Source organism: Ceratotherium simum, chromosome 23 (assembly GCF_057802395.1).
Source record: "Ceratotherium simum simum isolate JZ-2026a chromosome 23, ASM5780239v1, whole genome shotgun sequence".
In the NCBI taxonomy this organism is placed as follows: domain Eukaryota; kingdom Metazoa; phylum Chordata; class Mammalia; order Perissodactyla; family Rhinocerotidae; genus Ceratotherium; species Ceratotherium simum.
Genome location: NC_141922.1, coordinates 21,100,849 through 21,121,630, shown reverse-complemented (window position 1 = coordinate 21,121,630; position 20,782 = coordinate 21,100,849). Strand labels below are relative to the sequence as shown.

At 39.0% G+C, this 20,782-nt stretch overlaps 1 protein-coding gene across 8 annotated transcripts in view; it reads left to right on the top strand.

Moving 5' to 3' along the window:
• Positions 1 to 20,782, top strand: part of COL14A1 (collagen type XIV alpha 1 chain) — a 227,104-nt gene that overhangs the window by 111,094 nt on the left and 95,228 nt on the right. For 4 of the 8 annotated variants that reach the window (XM_087447497.1, XM_087447499.1, XM_087447496.1 and 1 more), the window contains exons 20-24: positions 853 to 982; positions 4,702 to 4,824; positions 7,346 to 7,495; positions 10,369 to 10,485; positions 17,383 to 17,538. In XM_087447497.1, coding sequence (XP_087303623.1) covers positions 853 to 982; positions 4,702 to 4,824; positions 7,346 to 7,495; positions 10,369 to 10,485; positions 17,383 to 17,538 — 676 coding nt within the window. The remainder of the gene's footprint in view (positions 1 to 852; positions 983 to 4,701; positions 4,825 to 7,345; positions 7,496 to 10,368; positions 10,486 to 17,382; positions 17,539 to 20,782) is intronic. The other 4 variants (XM_087447500.1, XM_087447495.1, XM_087447502.1 and 1 more) reach the window with 1 other exon arrangement.

Sequence of the window (20,782 nt, the reverse complement as noted above, 5' to 3'; positions counted from 1 at the left end):
CAATTCTTACATCCTAGCATTTTTCCAGCCGTGATTAAGTTCCTTAAATGGCCCAGAGATGTGCCAGCATCTAACTGCTTGAGCGCAGGCAGAAAGTTCTGTGGTTTTAGCATTGAGAACACATGGCTTTTCTGGTCCATGTATTCTTTTAGGGATGCCAGAATTTGCACTATTGAGCCACAGGTCACATGGCACTGATGCTTGTGTGGGGTCAACCCCACCGCTGCATTTCATTTCTTGCAGCCTTTAGAAACAGGGCGATGGTGATTTCAGATTGAAGAAGACATCTCCTTTCAGAAGTAAAAAAGCTGCAACATTTTTTAGTATTAATGGCAAATATGTTTCAATCTGGAAAACTTGGATTTAATGTGTGGTTCTGTTGTTCTTGGCTGGCATCCCTCCTTTTCTAAAATGCTGGGATTAGATTTATCTCTGAAAGGGCAAAGAACGGAAGGCTGCATTTTCAAGAGGACATTTAAGTAGAATCAAAAATGGTAAGCAGGCTGGGTTATAGAATGAACACTTGTAAGCTATAAACACCTGCTTTCCAAATAGATGGCTATTCTTACTTCTGGAGACTTTCCAAATGCTGAAAAGATGTTGAGAGAAGACCATTCCTCAGAGCCTAAGAGCTTCGAATTTAAACCTTCTGCATTAGTGATTATAAATTAAGGGTGGCTGAAGGGAATTTCAGAGAGAAATATTTTTGCATGAATGCCTTTTTTTCCCCTCACTCTCCAAGCACATCTCCTTGCTTCTGATTACTTCAGAGTGCCTACAGTCCTGCTCCATTAGTGGACCAACGGGAACAGAGGTCTTTCTAAGACCAGGGTCCTTTGCTTTTCTGTTTAGGTTATGGTGCCTGGAAGCCAGAACGATCTCCTTCTGAAGAGCCTGCTTTCCAATACTGAATACAAAGTCACGGTGACTCCCATTTACGATGACGGAGAAGGTGTTAGTGTCTCTGCGCCTGGAAAAACCTGTGAGTGAAGCTTTCTCCCTGTGGATACTGACTGACTAATTAACTGAAAATGCTAATGCTCTGTAATGTACCCTGATAGCCACAGTGTAGTGTGGTGAAAAGAGCAAAAGAGATTTGGACACAGAAAATCTGTGTTTGAGTTCTGTCTTCACACATTCAAGCTGTGTGACTTTGGGCAAGTTGCTGAACTGCTCTGGGCTTCAGTTTTCTTGCTGTAAATGCTAAGACTTAAACAACAACTACATCTTACTCCTCCAGCATCTCATTCATCACAAGTCCTGTTGATTCTCCAAAATGCATTCTACATGCCTGTTCACTTTCTCATCATCCAACTGCTCCAGCCCAATCCAAGCCACACTCTCTCACACTAAAATGAGCGCACAAGCCTCCTAGTGAGTCTTCCTGCTTTCGCTCTTGGATCCTTTATTCTCCTCACAGTGGCCTGAGGAGCTTTTCCAGATATAAATTATCTCATGTCACGCCTCTGTTTCACGCCTCCCAGTGGCTTCCCATTGTACTCAGGATAAAACCCAATGTCCTTCCCACGGCCCTACGAGGCCTTATGTGACCCGGACCCTGCCGATCTCTTTGATCTCACCTCCTAACAGTTCCCCCAGCTATACCTCCTTTCCTGTCTTCATTGACTTTTGAAGCTTGCTCCTGCCTTAGGACTGTGCACAAGCTATTCCTTCCGTAGGGAATTTCCTTTCCCAGATATTTGCATTTCTGGCTTTTTCTTGGTATTTTGGTCTCAGCTGAATGTCACGCCACCTCCTCACGCTTTTCTGACCATCCATGCAAAGTGGCTCCCACTTTCTATGATATTAACCTTTTTTTGATCATGTCCTGGCACAATTTACTATCTGATATTTTCTTGTTTACTCGTGTATTTGTACATTGTCTGTCTCCTATCTCTGGAGAGTAGCATCGTGAGAGCCTGGGACCTCATCTGGGCTGTTCACCTCTGCATGCCAAGCTCCCACAGCACTGCATGGCACAGAGGAGGCCTCGCAAAATGTTTTCGATGAATTGGCCATGATGATCGAGTGAGGAGAATGCGTGAAAACCCTTGGTCAAAGCACTACAGAGCCTTAGTTGTCTTCAATACTGTTGTGATTGTCTATGCTTGCGTGAAGACTACCCCAGAACCTAGTGGCTTAAAACAGCAACCATTTTATTATATCACACAATTTTGTGGGTCAAGAAATTAGGCAAGGCTTGCTGGGAAATCCTTCTGTCTCACAAAGTATTGATTATGGTCACCTGGTGGCTGGGTTGTTCTGGAGGGTCCACGACAACTTTACCCACATGCCTGATATGTTGGTGGGGAGCCTGGAAGGCTGGACTCAGCTGAGCCTCTCTCTCTCCAGGTCTCCAGGTCTCTCTGAGGTCTCAGAGCCTCTGCAGCAGGATAGTCGTAGTTATTCTATGAGGACTCAGGACTATAAGAGCAAGAGTTTTAAGAGGCAAAAAGTGGACACTGTCAGCACAGTTAAGGCCTGTACTTGAAAATAGTACAGTATCACTTCTGGCATGGTCTATTTTATTGGTCAAGGTGGTCGTAGAACCCACCCAGATTAAAGACAGGGTCATAGCCTCCACCACTCAATGGGAGGAGGGTCAAAAAACCTGTGCCCATCTTTAATCTACCACAGCTACCCAATGGTTGTGTGTGATTAGGTGTAGAATGGTGGCAAAGGCTGACTTCTGTACCTGGCCACCTAAGGATGGATTTTTCAAGTAAGTGTGCAAGTCATTAAAATTCTGTAGCTGCAGCCCAAAGCCCTGATTCAGCTGACCGAATGGATATTATCTCTCATTCCACAGTGCTGGCATCGCTCCTCCTCCCGTGCCCATGCTACGATGCCTGCACCCAGAGTCTGCACATTTTGCCAAAGATCACCCAGAGTATTATCACCCCTAAGGGTCTCTACAGTTACTTCCTCGGGGTCCTGTGGGAGGAAAGAAGCAAAGAGGAGAGGGGAGCGGTGGGAGAGCTCTAAGTTCTTCACTACCCGCACATCGGCGTCTTGACTTCATCTTGATTTGATCTACACACTGGAATTTCTAGCATATTTTGGTATTTTGCTACTAAATAAATGTATGAAAACCACAGCAATTAAAGAAGAAAATTAAGTAGTATTCGCCTAACGTTTATGGAGCACCTACTATGTGTTTTTAAATACATCATCCTTGTCTGTCTTAAATCCAGGTTGTTAAAAAAAAAAAAAAAGCGGCAAGAATGGTTTAAAATAAGCATAGTAATGGGGCCGGCCTGGTGGTGTAGTGGTTAAGTTCGCAGGCTTCGCTTTGGTGGCCCAGGGTTTGCAGGTTCGGATCCCAGGTACAGACCTATGCACCGCTCATCATGCCATGCTGTGGCAGCGTCCCATATAAAGTAGAGGAAGACGGGCATGGATGTTAGCCCAGGGCCAATCTTCCTCAGCAAAAAGAGGAGGATTGGCAATAGATGTTAGCTCAGGGCTAATCTTCCTCACCAAAAAAACAAAAAGCACAGTAAATTCTGCTGTTCTGAGATGGCGTTGGACTGTATTATTTAACACTTGATTGTTCCGCAAAATTACCACAGCCCTGCCACTGTGGGGAGGAAGAGGAGGGGAGAAAGGAGGTAAGAAAGTGAAGGGCTCCATCTAATTGCCAGTCACCTTGCCTTGCAGATCTATTTTTAACTTTCCTATGTTAAAAATTAGCATAATTTGTAAAAGTGTTCTATGATGAACACACATCATTCTTCAATGAACTCACACAAATCAAAACTATTTAGACTGTTACTATAGAAATATGACTTAAATCTCATTACAGAAATACCATTCCATGTAACAATATCTATATAGTAAAATAGTTTCAAAGTGTTAGTGGCTGGTCTACGTATTTTAGACCATCCATTAAATTCTATCAACAACAAAATGATAATGATAATATCTGTCAATATGCACAATAGTTTACAAGTTTCCTCCATATAAATGGCTTTAATGTTTGGATAAAAAATTGATAAATGATAATATAAAATTTCAAACAATATAAGCAATATGAAGATGAAAGCAAAAAAAAAAATGTCATCAGGGGCTGGCTTTGTGGTATAGTGGTTAAATCTGGCACACTCTGCTTCAGTGGCCCAGGGTTTGCAGGTTCGGATCCCAGGCGCGGACCTATGCAACACTTATCAACCCATGCTATGGCAGGCATCCCACATATAAAATAGAGGAAGATGGGCACATATGTTGGCTCAGGGCCACTCTTCCTTGGGAAAAAGAGGAGGATTGGCAACGGAGGTTAGCTCAGGGCTAATCTTCCTCACCAAAAAAAAAAAAAATCGTCAGAATCTTACCTCTGAGAATTACCATCATTACCATTGTGTGAACGTCACCCGTGATATTGCTGTACACACATACTTGGATAATGGAACAGAGTGGCATGTAGACAGAAATTTTTAATAAACACTATTCACTTCAGTTTCACTTAAAATTAAATGAAGAAAAGGGAACCAAAATGACATTGAATGAACTTCAGATCTTCAGAGCGATTATTTTCTATATATTTAGTATTTAAAACAACCACAGTTTCTCAAAGGCTTCTCACCTTTGGGAAGAAGGTGAAGAAGAAGGTGGGAAGATAATTTAGATTTTGTTAACAACAGTGCAGGTGGTAAAGATCAAAACCACACTGAACCCCTGTTTTTCCTTTTCTTTCCTGCTCAGTGCCACCCTCCAGTCCCCAAAACTTACAGGTCTCAGAAGAATGGTACAACAGGTTGCGCATTACATGGGACCCCCCATCTTCCCCTGTAAAGGGCTATAGGATCGTCTACAAACCTGTTAGTGGTAAGTAATGCTTTTTTAAAAATATTGTTACTGTAACTAGACACCTAAAATGTCTTCTAAGTTATTTTTGTTTTGACTTTCTATTTTTGGTTGTATCTCTAGTTTTAAGTAGTGGGAAGAGCCTCTTACCTGTTTTGAAAAAAAAAGCTTTTCTAGCATGTGCAGTGTTTGGGTAGATATTGTCAGAAAGATGAAGTCATGATCCTACCTAGAAAAAGACTGGGCACATTAATAAGCAGAATATATACTTGGTATACACCTGACCTATGCACACCCTAGACAAGGAACCAGCCCAAGGAAACTTTGATTCCATAGAAATGGGAAGCTTCAATGGCTCAATGGATATGTATAGCTCTAAATATTCAGAATCGACCTCTTCTACCCCTTACTTCTTGGATTAGTTGGAAAAAGTCCATTTACCAACTTATCAGTCTCCTCCTTTTGGAAACTACTTTGGGGTATAAAATTCATCAGACCTAAAGAATGTGGTAGGAAAAGGCTTTTCCATCAGCCTCTTAGCCACCTTGATAAAAGACCCCTCTCTCCTTGCCTCCCAGGGTATTATGTCCTGAAGGCAGGAGAATGACCCAAATATGGGTGATTGTACCCTTGGTCCATATGCCTTGAGATGAGACCGTGTGCCCCTTCACCTGTTACAGTATCATCTCCCGACACTTAACATTTTTGTGAAGTTTAAACAGGAGACTAAAAATAGGTATTACAAGGGTCTTTTTGGTTTTCTGGACCTGGACCTTCAGTACTCTAGTTGTTCAGCCAAAAAGAGGTTCTCCAATTATTTTTCTTCATTTGGCAGGAAATTTAAAAAACATTATTTGGGCCATTAAAAAATTCTTTCTGCTCTCACAAACGTTGTTAGTCTCAGTTTGTCATCTGAGATGTTGCTCTTGCATCTGTAACGCTGTTCAGCCTTTTCTGTTGTGTCCATTTTCCAGGTCCATATAACTAAAATACCCCACCCCCAATTTCTCCAGATAAACATCTCTATGACTCATGAAAATTAAATAGCAAGAATATACCATGGATGCACTAGCCTGCTCGAGACTGATTCCTTGAGATCCAGCACCAATGTGTTTGTTTCTTTTCTTTCGGCCTGAGACGTGTTAAATCACATAACAACCTTGCTAAATTTGTTCTTTCGACCATTTTATAAATACTTATCAGATTTTCTGAGGGAAATAGCTTTGTTTTAAGCCTGTGGTTCTCAATTGGTGCAATTTTGCTGCCCAACAGAGATATTTTTGATTGTCACAACTTGGGAGGTAGGGAGTTGCTGTTGGCATCTAGCAGGTATTGTTAAGCATCCTGTAAGTCACAGTACTCCCCCCCACCCAACAACTCCATAATAAAGAATTATCCAGCCCAAAATGTCAACAGTGCTGAGGTTGAGAAATCCTGTTCTAGGTCAAGTGGAAGAATTTTATGTGGTTATTTGCATTAAGAGTTTGGGGCACGGGAAAATCGCTACAGAGATAACACATACATACAGAAATATGTAAATATATATAAATCTATTGTTGGAAGTGGGGTCTGGAGTAAAGTAATGAGTATTTTGAGAACTTGTCACTAACTCAAAGCTCTTAAAGAATGAGCACATATGAGAAGAGGCAAAAAGTGAATAAATTTGTATAGGATTTAGCGAGGAATGTTTTTAATGCTAAATCAAAGACTCCAGTGGGTTGAAACAGAGTTGAAAATGTAAAGGCCTAAAGAAGCCAGCTTGGGGCCGGCCCCATGGCTTAGCGGTGAAGTGCGCATGCTCCGCTACTGGCGGCCCGGGGTTCGGACCCTGGGCGCGCACCGACTCACCGCCTCTCCAGCCATGCTGAGGCCTCGTCCCACATACAGCAACTAGAAGGATGTGCATCTATGACATACAACTATCTACTGGGGCTTTGGGGGAAAAAATAAATAAATAAAATTAAAAAAAAAAAAAGAAGAAGCCAGCTTGGTCAAAGGCTTTGGAATAAGAGCGTCATGTGTTGGTCTTAAAAATCGTAAGAGGAGTGAATAGAACTAATAATGGTAACATATATGCTGGTCCCCCATGTGGCAAGGTATGGCATGGTGTCTATGATAAAATTTGCTGCCATTGCTACTTGCGTGCCTGCTGGGGACAAAGCTGGGTCTGAGAAGGGAAATTGGGAATGATTTCTTCATTTTGACAAGTGCCGCAAAGCCTATGGCAACGTGGCAGCTCCACTGGGAGGGCCTCACAATATGGTGGATGGTGGGTTGTGAGGCGGACCAGCCTATTTGAGTAAACACTAGGGAAAGAACTACATGTGAGAAAAGAAATAGATTTCTAAAAAGATCCCTAGCATGGCAGTCAGGTTTGGAAGCCTTAGCTAGATGGGGCTCGATTCAAACCCCGGCTCTGCTGTTGCCTTCTATATAATCCTGGCCAGCTGAAAACCAGTTGAATAAGTACAATTCACCTCAGGAGTGTTGTTTCCATGTTGCCATATTCTGTTGTAACTGAAATATACTTTTTCTCCTCTAGTGGCTGGCCCAACACTGGAAACTTTTGTGGGCGCTAACATTAATACCATTCTTATCACGAACCTCCTCAGTGGAATGGACTACAACGTGAAAATATTTGCCTCCCAGGCCTCAGGCTTCAGCGACGCTCTGACAGGCGTGGTGAAAACATGTAAGACTGATGTCCTGTCGCCTCAGCCCCCACACGTGGTTTTGCTGCTTTGTTTTCGCTGTAACTCAACCCCCGCTTCAGCTTGCTGGTTGGTTTCTCTTTCCTTCAGCGTTTCTCTTTCTGGATGGTGTTTCGTGGAAAGAAAGGTGTGCTCCTTACTCGGGGTTTTCCTTCCGAGTCCTGGTTGGCAGGCGGAATGTCGGCCTGGCATTCAAATATACTTGATGGTGGCAGATAGGATTTCCTTCTGGAAAGTCTTTGTTGGTATTTTTCAAATTAGGTGCAATTTTCCAACCAGCCTGTAGGTCGCCGGACACAGCCAAGGCCAGTCAAAGTTGGACCAGGGGGAAGTTTACCTTTTCTCAAAGCCTTTGCCCCTCCCCATTCCACACACACACTCTCTCTCACACATACAAACACACACACACACACACACACTTGCCATCCACAAAGGATACATTCACCACTCTAAGGACTTTCTCCTCTACCTTTTAAGGATTTTCATGGTGTCTGCACCCCATCTGGGCCTTCTCCTTGGCATATGCCACTCCCAGACACCCATGACATAATGCAATGTTGTCCAAACTCCAGCATGTATGTTTCATACTCCTGATGTTTGTTATTCTTCCACACCATCTGTTTAATGTATTTCTTTAAATCGACTTATAGGGTTTTTTTCACTTAAATACTTTTCAAAACTCACATAGTTACTCTAAACAGAAGACCAGTATTTTTATTACATGTTAAAGATAATACATAAATGACCAAAATAAAAATGGTTTGGCTGTGTGCTAATTAAAATCACCCTGAGTGCCATCAACAGTACACGCCCCATGCTTGAGAATGATCGTCATGGTGTCATCAAAAGCATAAGCCTTAAATCTGCTACTTATTAGCTATGGCCTTGAGCAAATTACTTCTCTGAGCTCAAGTTTTTTCTCAACTCTGAAATGAAGATAATAATAACCATTTACAGGCTGATTGTGAAGATTAAAGAGATAATGTATAAAAAGCATCTACGTATGGCAATCACTTGAGGAATAACCACTATGATTATTGTAATAAGCGTGCTTCATGAACTTGGCTCATATCTCACTCTCATATCTAGTCAAATAATTAATCTGATAAGTGGAATTATGCAAAATTGGGGCAAATACTAAACCAGACCCCGAGCCAGCTATATTTGGCCACCTATATTTTGTACAGGGCCAGCCCATTTATTAGAGGAGGCTTCCTGCATTCTCTTTTATGGAATACCTTGAGACCTTAAAAGCTAGATACAGAATCAGTTTAATCTCAAAAGAAATAGTCTCTGTCTTCAACAGATCTAGGAAGCGTTTGGCCTGTGGTTCTGATCTCATACTTGGCTGTTGAAGTGACGCTGTTCTGGGCACTACTGTAACCTCCAAGTAATTTCCCTCTGCTGTGCCATGATAACAATCCCACAGTCCTTCCTGAGACACACCTTAGAGTCTTAGAACACCTTAGGTGTGCATTTTCCCACCCTCTGTCTCCTCTCTCACTCTCTAGTTTATCTTTATTTTCCTCTCGAGATTACCCTTTCTGTCTGTGCCACTTCTTCTGTCTCTGTGATTTCTTTATTGGTCTCTCTTTTCCTTACCCTTTCTTGTGTCTTTCTATCCTCCTTTCTCTGCTTCTCTCTTTCTTCTGTTCCATCCCTCTTCTCTCCTTTCATAAATCTATTGAGTACTCCAAATATATTTTAAAATGTTGAGAGTATTGAATTGTTTTATATTTTGTTCTTCAAGTAAAAATTAGATGGGCTTATTATTTTCTTTCTCTCTCTCAGGCAAAACAAAACCCCATACAATGGTAAATAAATTAATTTAAGGTGTTTTTAAAATTTAGTATAGTTTTATAAATCATTATTGATTTCCTTTTTTGGGGGGAAAAGGGATTGTTTAATTGGCCTTAGGAAAAAAAGGTCTTCCCTCTCTGATCTAACAGAAAGGAACAATGTAAAGATGTAAATTGTGATTAGACAAGATTATTCTTATCATCTTGAAAAATAATTTTAAGCTATTTTTTAATTTTCTGAGGTAGCTAAGAGAGAAGGAGAAGTAAGAGCAAATGATATGGATGGAAGTCAGAGGTCATTACAGAAAGTAAATATTATTAATTTTCTGCTTTTTCTCTCTGGATCTAAATGATAAACACCGGAGGCCTACTTCCTGTTGTATTGGAGAAACAATATTTTTTACTACTTCCCAAAATAATCTTTATTATAATAACCTAATCATTTTTGTATATCAGTGTTCCAAGATTAATAGGAATCTATGTGTTTTTTATGATTTTTTTGTTATCTATGTTAAATCTTTCATTTTTAAATTTTCAAAAATTTGTTCATTTTCACTCAATTGTATTTTGAAGGCCAAGTCCTTGTGAAACTGCTCCTCTTTGAGTAAGACTTCCATTTTATCTACTTTGCTTTTCCCTTTTCTTCAAACCATGACTTTCAGTAGTTGATAAGTACATATTGTATTTAATTTTTTTATTATAAAAGTATCATATATTAATTGTGGAATATTTAGAAACCACAAATAAATAAAGAGGGAAGATTAAAAGTCACCCATAGTTTCACCACTCATTGCATCCGGTCTTTTTCCTGTGAATATGTATTTCTTTTTTTGTTTACAAATAACAGACAGACCATATTATACGTAATGTTTTGCCACTGCTTTTTCAAGTCATAAAGTAGTTATCTTTTGTGCACTAATTTATTGTGAGTTGATGGATTTCCCATCTCTGGCTATGGAAATCTGAATTAGAATTTTATTATGTTAATTTCAGACTTGAGGACATTTGTGGCATTGTGTGCAGTGTGACGTAGTTGTGTTTCTTTTTTATTATAGTGTTTTTGGGTGTGACCAATCTTCAAGCAGAGCAGATTCAAATGACCAGCTTGTGTGCTCGGTGGCAGGTGCAGCGTCATGCCACTGCCTACAGGGTAGTTATAGAATCCCTCCAGGGTAAGTGCCATCCATCACTATGTTTTTGTCAAGCGCTCAGTACTAAGTTCTGTGCAAGCCACTGTGGACCACACACAAGAAACATTACACAAGAGCCTTCTTCTTGAGGAGGCAATATTGCGTTACGGGTCATGCAGGACATGGAGTTAGAGTGGCTGGTTAAGTCAATTATTTAACCTCCCCAAACTGCCATTTTCTCGTCTGTTAATGGGTAGAACCATGGTGCTGATCTTGTGGCATTCTGTGGGGATTAAGCTGAGATAAATCCATGCAAAGCGCTTGCAATAGTGCTTTGCACACATTAAGCACCAAGAAATGTTAGCTGCTACCGGTAGTAGGAGCCGAGTAGCCAGGACTAACATATACTGAAATTATATGGTGCCATGCTTTTGGCATTTACTCCATGGGGATCTAGGTTTGACTTTAATGTTTTTCTTAGTGATTCTTTTTAATTTGGGGGATAGTTGGTTCTTCAGCATTACAGTTCTCAAGTACATCTATAATTCAGGACTTTGTTTCAAAGGTGAAACACTACGAATGTCTGCTTATTTTCATTAAAAGTATCAAGAACATCAACAAAAGGCCGATTCCCAAAAAGTGAGTTTCTAGGAACTGTTGATCCTCTTTTCACATTATCAACATGGATAATATTCAGAAGATGAGATCAAATGATTTAATCGCATTTGTGTTATCAGTAGAAAAGATATGTCTTGTTATTTGGGGGGGAATTATAGGATACACTAGAGAATCCCAAATGATTCTTCTTTTATCTTGCTAACTTACTAATAAAATGGTTAAAAATTTTTCTTTCTGGACAAATGATCATAGTTTCCCCATTTTCAAAAGCAGAAGGAGCTAATTTTTCAGGTCTGGATAAGACTGGGTTTAGTCTTAATCCCTGGCTATAACCATATTCAAAATGCAGAAATCCCACTTTTGATCCAATCCAGAAAGTGGAAAGCACAGTTTAGCAGAGTGCTGAGAGCACTTGGAAATATGCTGAGAATAGGAGAATAGAATATGAGCAACACGAGAAGAGATTTCTGCCAACAGCCAAGGCATCGTCTCAGCAGACATGCTAAGCCACTAATTCCTTGATTCCCTGTCTGTAATCACCCCTTTAGCTGGACATTGGCTAAACATACGGGAGTGGCTTTAATCTGGAATAAACATTGAGTAAAGGAAAGTCAGGACAAGTCACGTGGATTTTGTGGTTGTATTAATACGATTTATGAGATGCTTAAGCGGAAGCAGATGACAGATATGCAGCTATTTGAGAAGCAACTATAAAATCTTGAGGAGTTATTTTTCATATGTCTTTATACAACTAGCTAAGTCACACTTTAATATAGAAGGGTTGACATTTAACAGTATTTGTTAAGCTTTAAAAAAAAAAACCGGAGCATAAAAATCACACTTCCAAAATACCCCGCAATATTTTTATTTTTTTATGTCATTTAAAAAGTTAACATGAAGGGACATAGCCTCCTGTGGATGTTGGCTGTCTTTCATAAAAATTATAGTTAGATAGATTGACATAAAGATGTATCAAAACTGGCTTTATCAGTGGAATTAGTGACATCCATAATTATTTTTTATCAAATGCTTTTAGTTTAGCATATTTTCAAAGTAACCTTGGGATTCTTACCAGAGGATGTGATTGATGTGTGTGATAACATTGGTCTGGTAATCTAAAACCTCGATAAGCTCTTTCTGAAGCCAAGATCTTCGCTAGAAAAAAAGGAATCCACATTTCCTTCTTATCTTCAACTTAAGTTAACTTGTACTCCCTCAGTATTATTTTCAGGCTGCCAAAAACCTCTTCAACTGAGCCTCAGTCATCTCAATTAAACAAGAATGAACAGAAGTGTTGTTCCATTTATTTTTTCGTCAACATTTGTAGCTGAGAGATTTATGAGCCCAATTAGCCTACATTTCATTCACTCAGTTGTCTAACTGAATATTCTTAACCAACTGGACAGCAACAGGTTCTAATTGACAGCCTCAAAAATGAGTGTTGGGGTGGGGAGTGAGTGTGGGGATAGCAGTAGGGAATATGTTTAATAATAAGTTAAATATTTTAACTTATACAGTTTAGGTCAAGGAATAGTCGTCCTGCTTTGGAGTAGGGAAGGATTAGGTTGAGTTTCTTTATCTTACAGAGAAATATGATCGTCATCCTGATCACTGCCTTTGAAGGACTTGTAGTGTGATGCCCATTCTCCCAAGGGCAGTTGAGTCCTAGAGTCCCCACTGTTTTAACTCTGTAATATCTCCCGTTGGTACATATGCTGCCTCTGCAGAAATTTCAGTCCTTCTACCCCAGAGACACTAGAGAGAACTGAGACCCAACTCCTCCATGTGATGGAGAAAAGAAAAGCTTTATCCAAGGGTGACCTATTTCTGAATGCCTCTGCCAAATTCCTACTGTTTGGTAATTTTTTCCAGTTCTTTATGTATGTATATTCCCTATGGTCTGGTCATGTGTACTTTTATTCTGAGATGAGGTTAGTGGAGAAATCTCTGTTCTAACCATAACTGCTGGTCAACTTTCTTCCCAGGGCTTCAGTTTCTCTAAAATTACTTCTTTTGAGGCTTTTACCTGAGGTAGTAGCTACAAATTTCCAGAGTTTTCGTGAATAAAGTAGCCAGGCTATGTCATTCAACATTTGTTTGTAAGTGGCAGAGATGCAGATAAAAGAGACTTAAGCAAAAGGGTCAAATTATTGGCTAATATTCTTAAAAGTTCAAAAGTATTTGGCTTCAGGCACATCTGGATCTAGGTGTTCAAACAGTGCCGAGATTAAGTCTTGATCCATCCTTCTGCTCTGCTGTCCTCTGCCTCTCTGCCAGATTCTGTGAGTTGGCCCCAGTTAAATCCAGAATTACATCCTCCTAGCTTCCAGCTTAACAGTCTTAGTGAAAAGAGAGCTTCTCTTTCTCAATAATTCCAACAAAAGCCCAGAAACTGAGTCATATTGGCCTGGTTGGGTCACATGCCATTAAATCTGTCGTTGAGTTCAAGGGCACGAAACAAACTGGTCGGTCCTGATTGCCTCCCACCCCTGTATCTGGATGAGGGCAGGGGGTTGTTATTCAATCCTTCCCAAATCATAAAGACCAAGAGTGGGGAAGAACAGATTCAAATAAACAGAGATTAGGTACAAGACAGGCAAAAACAACAGATGTCCTCTATGCGTGTAAATATTATGACATTTTTTATAGCCAAGAATTAAAAAAAGGAACGATTACCAGAAGGATAAGGTCCTCTCAGGAGAGGCTGAAATAAGATCTGCTCTTGAGTCAGTCATCCACTTGCCAAATTAAATTGTAGGCTTTTGGTTAATTGTAGGACCAACCAAAATCAGAGACACTTGGTTGGTCTTGGGTAACTTGGAACCCCATGAGAGCCTCTGTTAGTTCTGTGGATGCTCTAGATTTCTGTCTCTCTCCAGCTGTTTTTAGTTGACTTGGCACCTGAGGTTAAGTATAGCATTTCCCTTCAAGTTCATGTATTTTTACAGCACATGGGGCCAAGTACTGTATTCCCTCCCTAATCCCCATAACTCGGTGAATTTCTTTGTTGCCTCCTTTAAAAGATTTCAGAGGATGTTCAACTTGTCTTTTATATTTAAGTGTTGAAATGTCAATTTTGCAGTATCATCCATTAACAAAGAGAGAGAATTGCAGCACAGTGGAGAGCCTACCTTACCAGACACCAGGTCCAAAAAATAAAAGATCATATGAAACAAAATGTATTTTCAAGATTAAACTTTTTGAAGCAGTGACATTATGACTGAGGGTCAGGGTATTTGAGAGACCTGGGGAATGGAAGTATTTATATCATAAAATTTCAGCAGAGTATCCTGGATCTTGGCTATTCTTTGCTTGTGGGTCTCAGTAACTACTCGTAGGACATTTTGTTGAGTCACATTGATGGCATCTTTATCAGCATGATGATAACCCAGAGAATGTATTTAGCCTTGCTTCATAAGAATGAATGCACAAGACAGAATTTTTTCCCCTGTTTCAAAAAAATAAGTTAACTCTCTACTTTTGGCACAAAGGGTTGAGGAAATTAGTCATCATTTGATCAGTTTAAATGTTTTCCTTTAAGGCAAAACCATTAGATCTGAATCACACATGCCAAAAGCAACATGGATACACCCCCATTCGTGTGACCCTTCTTTGTTAGTATTGGGAATCAAACCAATACTGTTTCCCATTAAGTTTGCAGTGCCTCTTCCAGTTTTCCTATGGTTTGTAGGTTTTTTTGTTTTGTTTTAGAAGTAAAACCCATTTATATTCTGTAGGTCTAGGGTCTGTAAAGTGCGTAGATAACCATGAGAAATAGGAGATGACAGAAAGCACATTTCTAGAGTTGATTCCTGGGGAGTGCCTGGAAGCCTTTGTGAAGAGGTAAATATGATCCAATAGCATTTAGGAAATGTTTGTATTACAGGTGGCTCACAGAAACTTGCAGCAGGCTCCAAAGTTGTGGTTAAGAGTTAGAAAGAAGCAGCTATTATGGGGTTCTGAGCCTGGGAACTGCAGACTGAACGTGGACTCAGCAAAGAAGAGCACAGGGTTTACTAACATTTCCTTACTATCAAACTCCTTTCACAGCAATATATAATCTCAGAAACATCTTAACAAATTTTTTATTTCATCACTTTGTAAAATATGTGATAAAGAAATTATTGAGGTAGACCTTAATTCATTCTGAACCAATATATTAATAAAGATTATATTATAAAGTTCACTTTTGAAACTCTTTAATATTCACAGTTATAAAAATAAATTGCAAATTCCATTTAACAAATGGCTTTAATTTGTTTATATTTTTAAAAATCAGGATTTGTTCACTGGCAAACTTTTAAATGACATGTCATATTTGTTCTGGCATATGTATATTGTAATATATATGTTGTATTCCTATATATTAAAATATAGATTCAAGTTTAATGGCTATTATATAAAAATAGACAAAAATCACTAACAGTTTTGATTTCACACTTAAAAAAGCAACTGGTCTGTTTTTATGTTTTCCACATTTTGTTTATGTTTAACAAACTGCAAATAACATTTTGAAAGAGTTCTTTTTAACCACTAAGTAATATGTGTAATGTATTTAATCAATGCAATTTTTTAACACTGGTTTTTAAATTCCTAGAAATAAAACTGTATAAGGCTTTGACTAGATGAATGCAACTTATGAATCAGATGAAGATCAATCTAGAGGGAAATTTGCGTAATTGTTCTTTTAATAGTAGCAGCCATTCTTCCTTTTAACCAATTATCCATATGGTAAAAAAAATAAACACTCTATGCCTATGAAGAAAACCCGTTTGAAACTCTTTAGTAATTAAAGCCACCAAGGAAGGCAGCCATGGCCAATGGAGTGATGAATCCCTGGGCCATAAGGGATCCGCATCTGATCTCCACAAGTTATTGTGTTTGCTAATTTCATATGTACCCAGCAGCTCTCAAAGTGTTTCATGTTGGAAAACCACATAGTTAACTTATATAGTGTTATGATATATGAATGGAAATTAAAGCAACATCCTCTGAGACTGGGGGTTAGAGTTCTGAATTTAAATTTCATTTCTTCTACTTAGTGTGAGGACTTGGTTAAGTTACTAACTTTTATGTCCTTCAGTTTCTTGTCTTTATAATTATAAATATTATAAGGATCAAATGGGTTAATACATATAAAATCCTTAGACTAGTGCCTGGCACATGGTAACTGCTCATTAAGTGTTGGCTATTATTATCTTTGTTGTTGTTGTTATAATTAAATACCGAGCACAGAACCTGGCACATGGTAAATCCTCAGGATATGATGAATAGAATTAATTCAGCTTCCCCAGACTTCCGACCCAAGGGCCAGGACTAGCTCCTCCAGAATGGCAAAGCAATGTTGCTGTGGATGTGGGAATGAAGAAAGAAGCCAACAGCTAATCAGGCCTGCTAAGTTCTATTTGCCTCTGCCATAGTGGAGACAAGGCAGCAAAGGTGCTATGTGGAAATGGCTATATATGGCATGTCTCCACGGTAGAACAAAAAGAACCTTGGAACCAGGACTCAGTAGACTGTGTTCTATAGCATGTATGGCCATAAGCAGTTAAGCTCCATGTCCTGTTTCCTCACATTATGATTTTAAAAGAATAGGAAAGGATTTTCAGAGTGGACCCAGGGAGTTTGGAGAGCCTCCTCTGAGCTCCCTAGGAGTCTCCTTTGCAACTGAAAGAAATCATGGGTGTCAGTTAAGAGTCAAGCCTGAGAGCTAGGAAATTAGGCAGGCTGGACCCATGGATGAAGCTTCTGAGACCCTGGAAGCCCACCTCTTGGCCCACAGGCATAAGGACTTTCTAGAACCCTACAATTTCTAACTCTATACCTATATCTTTAGACCACTGCCAAGAAGGGCATCCTGTTGCATGGTAATAAGTTGTATGGGGGCCAAAAGAATGTATCTTTTTATGTTAATTTGTAATCAGTTGACTGCGTTCTGGAGAATCGTGTTGAATAAAGGGGAATTCTAATTATTGAAAAGTAAATATACTCTCCTCCACACCTGTTCAAAAGATCAATTAAGACTTGTACATATAATTATATAAATTAATAATTCTCCATTCATTGGAGGGCTGATCTCAGGAGTCTTTTAATAGTAAGTAACATTTTTGAACATTTGAAGTATGATTTTCAATTATAAAAAAATCATTGGCTATATTAATTTTTTAGAAAAAGATACAATACCTCAAACCAGTATAATTCACTCTGGAATTATCTGATTAGGACATGCATATTACGCATTTTAGAAGCAAATCGTCTACTGATGGCTGTTTCTAAAAATTTCATATGTATATGTTTTGTTTTGTTTTGTTTTTATTATAGATACAAAAAAGCAAGAAGCCATTGTGGGTGGAGGGACAACCAGGCATTGCTTCTATGGACTTCAGCCTGATTCAGAATATAAAATCAGTGTTTACACAAAGCTCCAGGAGATTGAGGGACCCAGTGTGAGCATAATGGAAAACACACGTAAGTCTGGTGTGTTCTCTTCTGATCTCCATCTCCATGAACAAACAGTATTTTAGCCATCCTGTTTTGGTTCAAAAACCTTATTCCCTTTAGAAAAATATTAGCTATTGCTGCCCAGGAATATCTGTAAAACAAGTCTTCTTATCCAGTCTCAGATTCACTGCATGTGGCCCACTGACATCACCTGTATGGTTTTTTCCCCTTCTCCATATGTTTCATAAGAGACTATAAGACCATATGATGGCATAGTGCTTGAAACAATGATCTATATTGTGATCTATATCCATAAGGAACATTTGTGCTTTGTGGAATGTGAAATGAAGTTTAAGGACTAGGTTCTGACATTAAAACAATGGCATATTACCACAGCCATGAGGGTGGGAATGGAGCCAAGATGTTCCAACTGGCTGACCCTAGAGTTATTGCCTACTTAAGAGTCTCTTGCAATCTTTCTGAGTTGGCTGCAGATCTGATGCACTGAAGGGAGAGGCAAAGTACAAAATTAAAACAAAGCACTTTTTACATGTTCAAAAGAACAAGGAGGGTGTCAACTTCTTGGAATGGCTTTTAATCAAAGATTCCTGACCTAAAGGCCACAAACATTAAAATGGTTTGAATTATAATGAATTCTGGGGAACATTTGTGTGCTTAACTCAGTATCTTGAACTTAAACTCAAAATCCCTGAGGATTTGTGTCTTAATAGGTAGTGGACAATGGGCTTTCTTGGTAGCCCCTCTATCATGTATCTGACATTTAGAAAGTTCTTCTGTTTGTTTATAGATCTTTCAGTTGATATGGCACATGCAGAAAGAAATCATCATCAATGTGTGAGCTTCCAAAACAGAAAGTGAAAGTATAATAAATGGAATCATCTAATTTTTTTCTTTCTTTTTTAAATTTTTTATATATGACATTTTTAATTTTTAAATTTTTTATTTTTTTATTGCGGTAACAGTGGCTTATAACATTATATAAATTTCAGGTGTACATCATTATATTTTGATTTCTGCATAGAATACATCATGTTCACCACCTAAAGATTACAGTTACAATCCATCACCACATACATGTGCCTAATCACCCCTTTTGTCTTCCTCCCTCCCCACTTCCCCTCTGGTAACCACCAATCCAATCTCTGTCTCTACGTGATTGTTTGTTGTTTTTATCTTCTACTTATGAGTGAGATCACATGGTATTTGACTTTCTCTCTCTGACTTATTTCGCTTAGCATAATACCCTCAAGGTCCCTTCGTGTTGTCACAAATGGCCGGATTTCATCGTTTGTGATGGCTAAGTAGTATTCCATTGTGTATATATACCACATCTTCTTTATCTGTTCATTCCTTGATGGGCACTTAGGTTGCTTCCAAGTCTTGGCTTTTGTGAATAATGCTGCAATGAACAAGGAGTGCATGTATCTTTACACATCCGTGTTTTCATGTTCTTGGGATAAATACCCAGTAGTGGAATAGTTGGATTGTAAGGTAGTTCTACTCTTAATTTTTTGAGGAATCTCCATACTGTTTTCCATAGTGGCTGCACCAGTTTGCACTCCCACCAGCAGTGTATGAGAGTTCCCTTCTTTCCACATCCTCTCTAACACTTATGGTTTCGGGTCCTGTTAATTATAGCCATTCTGATGGGAGTGAGGTGATATCTCTTCGTAGTTTTGATTCGCATTTCCCTGATAGTTAACGATGTTGAACATTTTTTCGTGTGCCTGTTGGCCATCTGTACATCTTCTTTGGAGAAATGTCTGTTCAGATCCCTTGCCCATTTTTTAAATGGGTTGTTAGTTTTTTTGTTGTTGAGGTGTATGAGTTCTTTATATATTTTGGCAATTGTTAGGTTGTCTTTTCATTTTGTTGATGGTTTCCTTCACTGTGCAGAGCTTTTCAGTTTGATGTAGTCCCATTTGTTTATTTTTTCTGTCGTTTCTCTTGCCTGGTCTGACATGGTGCTTGAAAATATGTTGCTGACACCAGTGTCGAAGAGCGTACTTCCTATGTTTTCTTCTAGAAGTTTCATGGTTTCAGGTCTTGCATTCAAGTCTTTAATCCATTTCGAGTTAATTTTTGTGTACCGTGTAAGATAATGGTCTAATACAAAGATTTTATTTCATAACACTGAAATAGTCAACATTTTATATTACACATGTATTTTTGTGGTATAATTTATATACCATAAACTTCACTCATTTTCAGTGTACAATTCAATGATTTTTAGTACATTTAAAGAATTGTGCAGCCATCACTACAGTCCAATATTAGAACATTTCCATCATCCAAAAGAGATCTTTCATGCCCATTCACAGTCAATCTCATGTCCCATCTTCAGCCCTAGGCACTTTACTTTCTTTTCTTATACATTTGCCTTTTCTGGAACATTTCATAGAAATAGAAATACGTAATAGGCAGTCTTTTGCATCTGGCATCTTTCACTTAGCATGTGTTTTTCAGGTTTGTTTATGTTGTAGAATGTATCAGTAGTTTGTTTCTTTTTATTGCTGATTAGAATTCTGTTTTACAGGTAGAGGATCATATAATTTTGAAGTTATTAGAGGCCTGATAGTGCATAAGATTTAGAGAAAAACAGGCTTGAGTGGAGCCCTTCCTAGCATTGTGGCCTTGGGAAATTCAACACCTCTGAGCTTCCTTTTGCTCATCAGTAAAATTAAATACCTACTCTCTTACCTCCTGTGGTGGTGGTAAAGATCCAAGAGAACCCAGCTGAGGAACTCTTCACCTGTATCTTACTGAACAAGTATTTTGTCGTCACCATTACAGTCTTCTTGGAAATCACAAACTGATGGCCATGGGGTTAGCTCTCAAAGTCAGACACATTTTCTCTGTGCCATGCTTCTTTTGTTGTTGTTTTAAAGTATTTTTTGAAAGTTCAAACAACCTAACACATGGCACACATGTCCTCATGGTGCCAATCTGCTGAAACCAAGTAACTGCTGTCTCTTTTAGACGGTGTATGTGCTCTCAAGTTTGCTAGTCCTTAATGTTTAGGCTAGTTCTTTGCTCATACTCATTACTTGCCTGACCTCTAAAAATATTTGAGTTTGGGACCCCTGGTCTGCTTCAACTTCCCCTAACCTTAACCCCACAACTGTTACTACCAACCTAGGGTTTATTTGGATGGCTTTGTTGGATGTAAATGTTTTCCTTATGTTGAGGACATCTATCTTCTTGTAGCTTCCCCCCACTGGCTCTAGTTCAAACTTTTAAAGCAATACAGCTCAAGACT